Source organism: Grammomys surdaster, unplaced genomic scaffold, assembly GCF_004785775.1.
Source record: "Grammomys surdaster isolate TR1022 unplaced genomic scaffold, NIH_TR_1.0 241, whole genome shotgun sequence".
Taxonomy (NCBI): domain Eukaryota; kingdom Metazoa; phylum Chordata; class Mammalia; order Rodentia; family Muridae; genus Grammomys; species Grammomys surdaster.
In genome coordinates this window covers 4,300,846-4,313,991 of record NW_021604686.1, presented here as the reverse complement: position 1 = coordinate 4,313,991, position 13,146 = coordinate 4,300,846, and the positions used below count along the sequence as shown (strand labels likewise).

Here is a 13,146-nt window from a genome sequence, read left to right as displayed (position 1 = left end):
TACTCTAACTTTGTCCCAAGCCTCTGAATTTTACAAGTTTCTGATGTCCTTCTCTCAACTATCCCTCACCTGAAAATTCAACTATACATTTGTTTGGGTTTTTTTCTTCACAGGAGGTTGTTGCAAAGTGCCTCTAGTTCTCCGTCTTGCTATTCCCCCTAAAATGTCTTGACCTTGGCTTTCTCTTCTTCAGTTGAGTTCTAACAGCTGACACTTCTGCATGTATCAGCTGGGAATTGGATCCTTTCCTTTAATCTTATTAGTATGAGAAATCAGTGGTGTTCCTTTGGGTTATGAGTCTGATTGGAAGCCAGAAAACAAAACCACACATATTGGACTTCTGGAAGCTTTGTTCTTTAATGAGCCGTGGAGTGATTTGTTCAGCAGGCTGCTTTTGTGTAGCTATACAGTGCATACTCCAAGTGACGCAAACTGCACTTTATACAAATGTTTTGCCCCCTTCAAAAAAAAAAAATGAAATTACAAAGTGCTGCTGATTTCATTAGGAATGTAGTCAGTTCTGTGAATAAGTCATTCTTATAGAACTCTTAAACAGTAAACTGGCATACTTCACAGGATGTGTCCTTTTATAATACACAGTATTTCAGAATTTTACACTCACCATACTTATAAATTACTTTGAATCCATTAAAATAATATAATACTAATCTGTAGTCCACACCTTTCCCGTAGTGAATACAAATACTTGGTTCAAGAGGTGCAACTCTTCTGTGACCTAAGAAGGCTGATAAATAGGCATTAAGAGTGGATGGGTGACAAGGTGACCAACCCATTGCTAGGGCTTTTTTTGAAGTTTAAGCCAGGAGATCAGTAAGATCTAATACACTGGAGATTACCCACTTAACACCGAAAGTGTGAGAATGTTCCAGAGAAATGTGGTCTCCTAGGGATACACAAAGTCAGGTCTTCTACAAATATCTAAAAGTTTTACTACTAAGGCCAGCATGGTGTTGGGGCACAGTGCTGGGAAGTTATCACAAGTGTGTGGGTGCATATAACACACCATTCAACATAGAAGAATGCAGGGTCCACATCTATTTCCCCACCAAAAATTTGGACAACTTCTTTCTCTAGTTAAAACTCTCAACTTCACACACCTGAGAATCCTTCCTACACTCTAGCTTATTAGTTACAGTTTAAAACACACCTCACAGGCATAAAGGTGGGACAATACAACCTTGATGTGTCACCTCATGTCAGCACACTTCTGTGGCACTGTCTCTGCCTGAGAGACACAGAATAGCCTTCACACTCTATGCAAGGTAAGAGTGACAGGTTTCCAAAGCCTGAGAGTTGGCCCTAGTGACCTGTGCCCTGAACTCACATCCGTTTGTCTCTCTTAGCAACACTCACATCTCCATTTGTGTCTATGACCCAGAATGGTCAGACAATGGAAATGGCAGGAAGTACAAATATGTGCAAACTAAGCACGTCACCTCCCTGAATCCTGCCTGCATTTGCTGTAATTTGCTTCAATCTGTGGTGCAAAATGTATTGCTTCTGCTACATTTTCTATGATACACAGCTACAGACACATTAAATGGGTAAGAAAAACAATGTAGGAGTTACTGTGGACTAGAAGTATGTGCTGTAACTAGAATGCTCTGAAGTTCGTAGCACAGGTTCCACAGGTGAGCATTCTGCTGCTGCCACAGAGTGTCTTTTGGTGCATTTTAAGATTGAAGAAAGGCAGCCAGACAGCCTTAATAGTGAGCCGGATGTGGCTCTGTATCATGAGTGACTGCAGTGTTGCTATGTGGTGACTTAGAGGCTCTGATAAGAACCAATGGAGCAGAACACCTGACACTACTGAGTTATGGCTTCGTCTCTATCAGACCAATAGTACCTACACTTTGCCGAGACAGTCTTACGACTGTGTGGATTTCCCCCACCCCATCCTGACGGCTTGTTAAATGATTTTAAAAAATCCACAAATCTAGCAACTGAAAAAAAAAGTTTTTATTTAATTTTATTCAAATTCAGGTTTTAGGTCCCTGAGAAAAATTATAAAGTCTTTAATATTGATTACCTAGTTCCTACAAAGTGACCTATGTAGGTAGTTTTTTTTTTCTTCAGCCCCAAATTTACTTTATAGAAATTAAAAAAAAAAAAAAAAGAGCGTAAAACTTTAGGTGGGAGAATGTGTGTCAAGTGCTGGGTTCCAGGACATTCCTCTGAAACAAAGGAACCTGTTCTGAGCCAAGTGGAGAGCAACAGTTACCACCCAGTAGCAGCTACTTTCCCCAAATCATAAAACAGACTGTGTAGCCGTAAAGGCCCAAAGCAGCACCCACCGTATCACAGCCACGCTGGCTTCCTTTACAACAGTTCCCAAACTTCTTGTTAATGCTTGAGGGATATAAAAGTTAACCTTTACTGAATGACCGTCATCATTGGGGAGGTTTTCAAAGCTTCCTTCATGTGTCTCAACGCTGAACACATACCAGGGAGAGGGAAGACTCCAGCCACCATGAGCTGCTGTGCAAAATACTGCTACAAGTCTCCTCATCTGCAGAGCCGGCCAATGACCACTGCAACAGTGGCATGAGGTGCAGTGTTGTGTAGGAGGAGAGACCTTGCCTTAACAAAAGACTTCTATTCTCATAACTTCAAACCAAAAAAAAAAAAAAAAAGAAGAAGAAGAAAACTAAAATTCAGGTTATAGATGGTAAAAAGCTCTTTTTGTAACAGTGCATGTGGTAGTTAGACAAAATGTATTTAGTGACTTTAAAAATAAACATTTCACATACTTAAGAAATGGTATCATGTCTCACTTCACATAACATTATAAATAGCAAAAACAGAGTTCTATTCCCACAATTGCTAGTACATGATGCTTCCGACATTATAACTTATGGAAACTACCAGTGATGAAAAGATGCCTTACTTCTCCCTCACCCCAGGGGTAAGTGGCTCTCACCACCTGTCTAATGGCCTCTTATCTGTAGGAAGAAACTCCACGGGAATAAGGGGAGCACAAGGTTAAAAAGAACTAGGCATACTATACATGTGTATTTACAGTAAACTTCAGGAACAAGAACATTAACAAAAATAGCTTCAAGTAGTCCTTGATATTTTTTTTTTTATCTAATACTGATGGTCTGAGAAAAAGAAGACAAAAATTAAATAGATCATATTAAAACTTTCTAAGCTTCTTTTGGCAGCTTTTTCTATAACACTCATGCAAAGTTGTATGTGAGTACTCGTAGAGAAGTGATGACATGGTCACATCTATGGTGGTACTCCACCAGCAGATGAACAGGCTCGGATACAGTCTTCAGTTTAAGTCTATACAAAAAGAAAAGCCTGGATCAATCAGGATGATGCCTTCACATTTAGGAACTAAATGTGTCTGTGACATATTATAAACAAACAAAAACCTAGGGGAGTCTGATCTAACAATCAGGGCATACTAGTACAGTATGGCTACCTGAACCTTATCCCAGGAAATATATTTGGCAGGAACTAACCAGGAGTTAAACCAGCACTGATTATAATACCAAATATCAACAAGAGACAACGCATGGCCTCTTCACAATGTGACCAGATAGCTGAGACACTCTGGGCTTAATGGAAATCAGTTCATGTTTCCAAAATATAACCGAGTATTTTGTACTTAAATTTAAAATAGAGGGCTTAGGCATTTTGCTTATAAATCCTTGGGGAAATCTTTATATTCTATCCCAGTTCCTAACTATTCCAATACAAACTCGAAAGCTTTTGCCTTCATGGTTAACAGAGATTTGTATGTTTTTTTTAAAATGCTATAAATGACAGCATCCCTCAGGATCACAATAGCCCCCTAGTTCAACAACTATCTGTGGGAAGGAAAAGGAAGGTGGGCAAGAGGCAACTACTGTTGGCCAAAATACCCCAGGTCCCAGGGGGCTTTGTTTAGTGGAATCTCAAATCAAATACAGCAGCCAAGGCACAGCTGGCCCATCCCTAGCAAACTCTAAGAGGCCACTTCTGCCAGAAGCCCAGTGATCCAGCACACAAACTGTCTGCTGAAACAAGGCAGGACCATTAGGACTGACTGTTACAAACAAGGTGACCAGAAGAGGCCCCGAAGATGAGATGTGGGGACACATCTGTCCGTTTAGACCATAAACTCATTATTTCCAAACAGTGGTAGTTGCTGTGTGGAGCTGCAGTCTGAGTCCACAGTTTTCTTTCGGCCAGATGTGACTGTCCCCTCTGGGGTCTCTTTGGTTTTCTGAGGTGAGTTTTTCACATTCTTTAGTTTTTGTTTGCCCTTTTCAGGGTTGAAGGTTCCTCTGCTGATGAACTGAGGCCTGTCTTCTAGGGATTTGGCTTGGCCTAGTGGTCCTTCCGTTCCCTGGGCCTCACAAGCTGAGGCAGCTCGGTAAAATGGAGACTTGGAATAAATCTGAAATCGCTTTCTAGTGCCATGAGATGATGTAGTGTTTGACAGACATGGAGAAATGGAGGAGCTGACTGAGTCCAAAGAGTCTGGCTGCTTTCTTAGCTGCTTTCGCAACTTGCTTGAAGGCTCAGACTTGCCAGCTGCTTTCAGGGAGCTAAGTGCAAAACTTCTCTCTAAAAACAGAAAATAAAGTTGTACATGATAGTGTCCACCTATGCAACATCATGTGATGAATAGAAGCTACTGTTCACATGTGAAACTGAATGGGTAAAAAGTCCTGAGGGTCTAGTTAATCTATTTTGTATAGAATCATTATTTTAAAAGCTATCTTGGAGCTGGCCTCAATTTAGATCTGTCTGTCTCCTGAGTCTGGGATTAAAGGTATGCACTACCAGACCAAACCTGAGAAAGCTTTTTTTAAAAAAACATTAAAAATAAAATTATGTATTTTTTACGTGTGTGGGTGCTTTGCATGTGTGTACGTACAACAAGAGCATGTCTGGTGCCCTCAGAGAGGCCTGCAAGGGGCATCAGATTCCCTGGGACTGGAGTTGCAGATCATTATGACCCACCATGTAGGTACTGGAAACTGAACCCAGCTTAGAACTCCAGTAAGTGTTCCTAACCATCTTATTCCTTCTTTACAAAACAAATTGTATCTCTAGTTTAATATATCCATTTATTCGATATCTCAAAAACGGTACCTTCAGAATCCATATTCAAATTTTCCGAGCTATCAGCAGTCCCAATAGAAGCCTCAGACTCAAGGGTTTCATCATCAGAGGCACGAGGTTCCAATACAAGCATCTCAAATGTTAGTTCTTCCCTATGAAACACAATCAGCAAATCCATTAATATAATAGGAGAAAGACGACCAGAAGGCATTCTATGAAAGTAAACAGCAAAGCTAAACAGCAAAGGCATTCTTCCTGTCCCACCACGGTGATGATGAAGAGGATTTATTTACAGGTAAAGTAATAGGAATGCATGAAAGTACAAGGTGGTAACAAATCTGTGAGGCTGGGGTGGGCAGGTTGACACAGGTTGTTACAACTGCTGAGAGAACTCTGGACTGAGTTCAAGATTCCAAATTCACTCATTTCTGGACTCCAGCTTCCTCATCCAGAAAACAAACTAGATTGTCTCCAAATTTCTTTTTGGCTCTTAAGCACTATTTTCAGATGCAGCTTTACTAACTAAACACAGACTTTATCTTCTACTTTGACCATATCAAAGCTTTTGGATAAGTAAAACACTGAGATTTTCTGACAAGTTTGCATTATCTCTGGCTACAGTACATTCTAATTTTTCAGGATCACCTACCTGTCTCAGTAATGTCCCTTCATATTTTACAGTTACTGAGATTTGGCTTTTAACCTTATTTTCTTAACTAGGGCCCTGGCCACAGTTTGATCAATTTCTGTTAGTACCTTTAAAAAACAAAAAAACTCACTTCAAAATCCTAGTACCAAAATAGCTTTATGTCTCCAACAGTTTTCCTCTACACAATGAACTTCCTCCAATGAACGATCATATAGCTTGTCAATTCCTATAAATAAGCCAGCTCTGGATCTAATTATTTCTCCTCTTTAAATAGCCTGAAATCTGCAGATCATCTTTTCAAGGACAGCCTTCTCAGTAGCTCATTCTTTCCAAAAGCAGTCACATCCTTGAAACTTATGCTTACACTTCTGCACTTTCTCTTCCCTAACAATTTCCTTTTTATCCCTCTGTATCTTCAATCTCATGTTCATCAGGGCTGAGGGCAGGCCATCTTTTAAGACCTGGCTAGTAACTACTGCCTCACTTTTCCACAGCTGAGGCTTAGCTGCTTCTCAGTTGCCCTAAGTTACAGAAACAATCCTGATACTAAAGTTTCTCGATTCTTCATAAATCAAGTTCTCAGACTTAAGAGATGAGCTCCAGGGACTCAAGGAAACCTTTAGGAATTCTTAAAGAGTGATCAATGTCAATGAGAACTGGTATATCGTACCTTCAGGGAGAACCATGGATATTCATATTCCTAAGGGGTAGTGTCAACCCCCTCCTGCCAGAGTGATGATGGCGATAACAGAATTTCTTAGCTTTCTCTTTTAAATCATAATAGGTTTCTCTACCCAGTACCCCATATAACCCAGTACTATAGGGGCTGCCTTGTTCTATCTAGTTGTTGGGCCCATGGTCATACTGATTTTTAAACAGTAACATTCATTCATGAAACTGCAACTAACGCCTATGCTTGAAGAGGACTTTGTCTTACTTAGTCAAGGGACTCTTACTCTTCTTTTTGCAAAACCCATCTGTTTATGGAAGCTGGTCTCTGACCTGTCAGGACTATAATACCTCATCCAGGCTCTCCACTGTCCATTGCCTGATGAATCTAGACTAAGATGGCAGACCCTATATATGTGTGCCCTCCTTATTCTACTACTGCTTAGCACCAAGATTCCTATGCCATGGAATTTCCTTCCTGGAGGTGAAAACTTCCACACTTACCCTTAGTATAGGCAACAAGTCTCTGTCAATTCCACATCCCCTGGGGCATCTGACATAGTGCTTGACACATGAGATATTTAATGAAGAAGGAAAAATAAAGGGTAGAAGGAAGGAAACACAACTGGCATCCTCTCTGGGCACTTACTTTTCTTTCTGTAGGTTCTCAATCTGCTCAGTCAGCACTTTTTCCTCCTGCTGCATTGCCGCTTGCTGCTGGTCTGTGATGTCAGTTTCCATGGCTGTGTCACTAGTCAGGGTCTCTTCTGGGACATCGGACATGGAAGGCAATCGGACTATAACAGGGGAGGATGGACTTGGATAGTTTCCTCGATGGATACGCCCCTTTCCCTGCAGAGAGCATTCATTTTAGGAAGTAAACCAAGACTGTCAGTTTGATGTTGATCACTTTGGATAACAAGTGTCCTTCCACCATGTCATGAGAATGATAGGACTCAACAGGCATAGGATATTTAGCAAGATATCAAAAATCCAACAAATTAGGTTAAAAGAATTCTATCAAGAACACTAAAAAAAATGGACATACATTCTAGCTCTGGGTACTAAGAACCACTGTGCTGAGATGAGAATCTTCTTTTAATCTAAGCTGTATACTAAATAGCTTCAAGCCAATTCAAACTGAATTCTGTGATCACAGGAGCCAAATTTCAGGTGCTCAAGAGCCAGAGGCAGATAGTGGCCACCACACTAACACTGAAGGTACACATTATTTTCAACATTATACTTGAAAGTTCTGACAGTGCTTAACAGTTCCAACCTTGTCAGGACAATCTCTCTGGGAAGATCAAAGAAACATGCCCTGAAACTTAAGTTTTGGAGGAAAAAAAAGTCATATGAGAGATTGCTATTGTAATATGCTTTCTCAAGAACTTTCTATTCTTGAAATGAGGAAGGGAAAAAAAAAACCCACCTCACTATAGTTTTAAACTGGTTTCCTTACTTATAACTTTAGTTTCTGGTAACAGCCAACTAAGTTCAAGAGATTACATTTTCTGCCAGGAACAAGTAGATCAATATAAAAATGACCACAGACTTGTAGATTCTGGATAGTGAAGGGACAGGAAAGGCGAGCCCAGCAGTTACTGCTGATTTGCAATTTCAGAAGAGGTGGCAGAGTCTGAGCAGCGCTTTGCACACACTATAGTTGACAGTAACAGTTTGGAGCTACATCTAGCCTGTATACACTTTATAAATCTTTATTAGAATAAATTCATTATTATTAATGAATTATCTATGGCTGTTTAGTTCAACAGTGGCAGGGGTGACTGTGAATAGGTTTGATGGCTTACAGCATTTAAAATAGTTACTCTATGACCCTTCTGAGAAAAAAACTTGTCAACCCCTAAAGAACAGAATAAAAGGATGAGTTCCTGCCCCACAGAACCTTCATGCTTAACACTGGGATCTCAAATGTTTGGATTCTAGACAGAAAGGTAAACTGAAATTACCACAGTTCTTAACAGATGGAGTGGCCTAGCTTCAAGTCACCTGAAGGGTGTGTGTGTGTGTGTGTGTGTGTGTCCGTGTATGTATTTGGTATACAAATGTTAAGCTTCTAAGACTGGATTAAAATGATACAAATGTTAGTGCCTAGGGATCTGTCAGGAAAATAGGTAAGCAATGTCATCCCAGGCCTCAAAATACTTTCTACAAATCATTTTCAAATCAAAAGTAACCAGGAATTAAAAAGATAAGACAATGCAAATGAAAACTGGTAAAAACACAGAAAACAAAACTCTTCAAAGACTGTGGCTATCAGAAAAACTTAAAAATAACCTGTTCAAGCAGGTGGGAAAACATAATTTCACTAAACAAAATGGAAGTTAAATCTGAAGAAAATCCAGAATCAAGCCAGGAGAAACAAATGCAAAAGGAAAATTAAATAAACAATGGGAAAAGAGAAAAAAAACAGTAAAAACTGATCCACTGGATGTTTAAACACTAGGTGAATATGAGGCAAAGAGACAGTAGACATTGATATGAGAATATGATATTCTCCGGCAAGAAAGAAATACCCAAGAACAACAGTTAGAGATGCAGGAATGAAAACACACAATGACCATGTACATTATAATATAAGATGTTTTGTATTTAAAATCTACAAATAGCTAAAAAAAAAAAATCTGCTAATAGCAATGAAGTAAGACAATGACTAGCATATTAAAGTCCTTGCACATTATCTAGGAAAAAAAGATAAAAAGTACCAGTTAATGGGCATTGAAAGGGTTAATGATGTGACCCTCAGACTAAAGGAATCTAAGACCTCTAACAGAATAAAAAATGAGTTACTATCAAGGGAGAGGCAAAACAAACAAAAAACAAAAAAACAAAGGTAGCCAGAAAGGAAAAGGCAGGTACAAAACCTGTACAGTAAAACAGATTTAAAATATAAATGAACACTGACTGCTTTGGCAAAAGACTTAGGTTCAGTTCCAGAATCTACATGGTGGCTTACAACCACCGTAACTCCAATTTTAGGGCATCAGATACCTTTTTCTGGCCTCCACCTATACCAGCCATGCCTTGTGGTACACAGATGTACATGCAGGCAAAATACTCATACACATTTTTTTTAAATCTTAAAAATCAAAATATAGTATCAACGAAATGTATATAGATACATCAAATGCTCCTGCTAAAATTGGAGACGTATCAGAAACATAATATGTAAGGGCTATGTAGAAAATATTATTCACAATGATTGAAAGCAGCTGGCGTGCTGGCTCGTCTGTAACCCTAGTACCTGTGAGGCCGAGTCTGAAGCTATCCTAGACTAAGAGTTCCAGGCCAAGTTTACAGATTGATAGTATATCTCAAACAGAAACAAAGTTAAAAGAAATTAATGAAAAGCTGTAGGCATGTACTCCTTAATCTCAGCACTCCAACACTTGGAAGGCAGAGGCAGAAGAATCTCTGTGATTTTGATGCCAGGCCAGTCTGGTCTATACAGTGAGTTCCAGGACAGCCAGGACTACACAGAGAGATCTTATCTCAAAAAACTAAACATTAAAAGCATAGCATAAAGTGAGAAGTGCCATTATAATAGAAGTATATTTCTCAGTGACTAAAGTCAAAATTAGGAAGATTATAGCATTTCCAATGTGTATCTATAGCCATTTCTTAGTGGCTTGAAAAGATCTGAAGTAAACAAGCAGCAGCAGCAGAGAAGATGCAGACAAAGCTGTAGTCAGCACCAAGGCATTAGTTATGCACACACCGTAGAGTACGAGAGCTCTAACAGATGCTGTCCCCACAGAATTCAAAAGGACTACTCCCAATTTATTGGTTTGTTTGTTGCTTTGTTTGGAAGGTTCTGACTATGTAGCCCTGGTTAGCCTGGAACTTATTATATAAACAAGGCTGGCTCAAACTTACAGAGATCTACCTGCCTCTGCCTCCCCAATTCTAAAGGATTGAAGGCATGTGCCACCATGCATGGCTTACGTTGTTTTTACACAGATGAGCAAAACACTAACAAGGTCATTTAAAGGAAGATAATTATAGGGCGATTTTACACATAAACAACAGCAAAAACCCTTGATGCATTAAATACTGTACAGAAGGTTCTAGCTTCTTTAGAAAAACAGGAGGTTCAAGGACTATAAAAGGACAACTAAAACTCTATTTTAAAATGATACAGCTAGAAAACTCAGAGGAGTACTCAGAACAGTTATTAGAAAAGGTGACTTTAGCAAAGTCACAACATGTAAAATAAAAACACAACATAAATTGGATATTTTATGTAACAAGCAACAAAATAAACCTTTAAAATAACATTGATACTATATTTTAAAATGTTACATGATAATAACTAAACTTAAGGATAAGATCTCAACATATAAAATAATAAAACACTTAAGAGAGATCATGATATATATTGAGAGATTATGTTCATGGGTGGAAAAATCAATACTGTTGAAACATCAAATCTCTAAAAAGCAATTTACACAATGCAATCTCCAAAAACAAACACACAAAAACCCCAGGGTTTTGTGAAGGTGACTTCATACTTTGTATGACAATGAGTCACAAGTAGTAAAAACTGAAGAAGATGACTCTTTAAACCTCTTTAAAGTTTACTAAACTCGCCAGGCAGTGGTGGCGCACGCCTTTAATCCCAGCACTCGGGAGGCAGAGGCAGGCGGATTTCTGAGTTCAAGGCCAGCCTGGTCTACAGAGTGAGTTCCAGGACAGCCAGGGGTACACAGAGAAACCCTGTCTCGGAAAAAAAAAAAAGTTTACTAAACTCTTTAAAGTTGAAGTAAATGGGCCAGCGAGGTGGCTCAGTGGGTAAAAGCATTTGCTACACATGGTTGGCAACTTCCCCAAAACTCACATTAAAAAGCCAGATGCAGTGGCTTACATCTAGAATTCTAGCATACCTATGGTGAGGCAAGAGGCAGAGACAGAACTGTTGGGAAGCTAGTCTGGAGTAAGCAACATGACAGAAACAGGAAAGACCCTGTCTCAAAACAAGGTTCCAGGAGAGAGTAGACTCCCCAAAGTCCTCTGACTTCCATATACTTGCTATAGCATACCAATGCCTCATATACACAACACACACAATACAACTTTGAAAAGCTAGATTAAGTATAGTAGTAGTACTGTCAATATGACAGTCAAAATGAGGCACCTTCAAACAGACCAGACATATAGACAAAATAATGAAGCTTTGAGAAGATAAAAATGATTACAACCTTAGTAACAAAAATTCTTAAAAATATATCAAGTAGCAATAAAACTACATTACTAAATTAGTAATGTACTAATTACTAAAATTAACCTCTGCTATCAAGACAGTTTCATATACTTTTTTTCTTTTTTTTGAGGCAGAGACTTATAATGGAAGTTTCAGGAAAGCCAGGCTGGGCTTCAACTGGTGATCATCTAGCCTCTACTTCCTGAGTGCTAGGAGTGCTTGTATGTGCACCATGCCTGGCTTGAAAGACATTTTTAAGAGAGTAGAAAAAAAAAAAAATCAAACCATAGAACGGAAGATGCTTGCAACAGAAATAATTGATCAAAAGATCATATGCAGCATTTAGAAAGAATTAGGAAAAAAATTAAACCACCCAAGTATAGAAAAACAGAAAAGTGTGTTTAGCATGTTCACAAAACAAAGTATCTGAAGGCCAAACCTATTTGTGCACATTAGAGAAAATGAACAGGAGTCCAAATTTAAGAAGTAGCGTGCATTTTATAATGACTAAAAGTATATGTGGCAATATAAGTACTGGGGAGGTGGTGAGCCATTCAGAAATTCCTGTACACTGCTAATTGTAGTTCAGCCATTTTGGAAAATGTAAAAATATATCCCATGACTCGGAAATTCCACCCTTAGGTATATACCCTAACAAAAAGGCACACACATCGCCTACTCCCCAGACAAGACCCTACTGCCCATCAACAGTACACTGGATAAACTGGCACGCACGTTCTGGAACGGGATACAACAGCAAGAGTAAGCTGAGCCACAAGTGAGCATGAAGCTACCATCAGATACAAAATAATCCGTACTAGACAACTTCCTTCATATGTGGCTCAAAACCACAATGGCACTGTGCTCAGGGATACCAATTTTGGTGGCAAACAACAAAGAAAGCAAGAGAAGTACTTGCAATAGTCGTTAGGTGCCTGGTCTGTTTCTAGTAGCCCGTGTTGATTTTGACCATCTTATATTGATAGTACTGCACTTGGGAGACTCAGGAAAGAGGACTTGAGTCAAAGCTGCTTCAACTATGCAGTGGGGAAAAAAATCAGAAACAGAGAGCTCTGACCAACAGATCTAAGTTAGAATGCTACAAGGCTATCCCATAGTTAGTTTCTAAAACGAAACACTGTGTTCCAAGTGCTTTAATGCAAAGGATCCTAAGTAAAAATACTTCTTAAAAGTTTACCTAACAGTTCACTTTTTCCTTAAGATTTAAGTAGGTAACAATGAAAATGAATAGAAAATATACTACAGTGCTAAAATGGCTACGGCCTATGAAGAGAGTCTGCTAAGGTTCACAATGACAAAGGACACAGGAAGGAACAGTGAGATAGAACACATGATATAAACTCAATACTGTCAGTCAATATAAGCCTACATAGTTGAAGAGTAATAATGAAATATGGATTGAGTACGTAGGAGGATAGCTCCTGCATGAGGAGTTACGATACTTTGATGATTCAAAGAAACTACATGTAGTGAGTGGGGGAAGAGCTGTAACGTCCAGATAAAA

The 13,146-nt window shown here is 39.1% G+C and overlaps 1 protein-coding gene across 7 annotated transcripts in view; it reads right to left on the bottom strand.

Moving 5' to 3' along the window:
- Positions 1-335: 335 nt before the first annotated feature.
- The window catches only part of Myo9a (myosin IXA), a 188,361-nt gene continuing 175,550 nt past the window's right edge, over positions 336-13,146 (bottom strand). For all 7 annotated transcript variants that reach the window (XM_028774384.1, XM_028774386.1, XM_028774390.1 and 4 more), the window contains 3 exons: positions 7,050-7,252; positions 5,113-5,234; positions 336-4,581 (listed from right to left, as the gene is read on the bottom strand). In XM_028774384.1, coding sequence (XP_028630217.1) covers positions 4,121-4,581; positions 5,113-5,234; positions 7,050-7,252 — 786 coding nt within the window. In that variant the 3' untranslated portion in view covers positions 336-4,120. The remainder of the gene's footprint in view (positions 4,582-5,112; positions 5,235-7,049; positions 7,253-13,146) is intronic.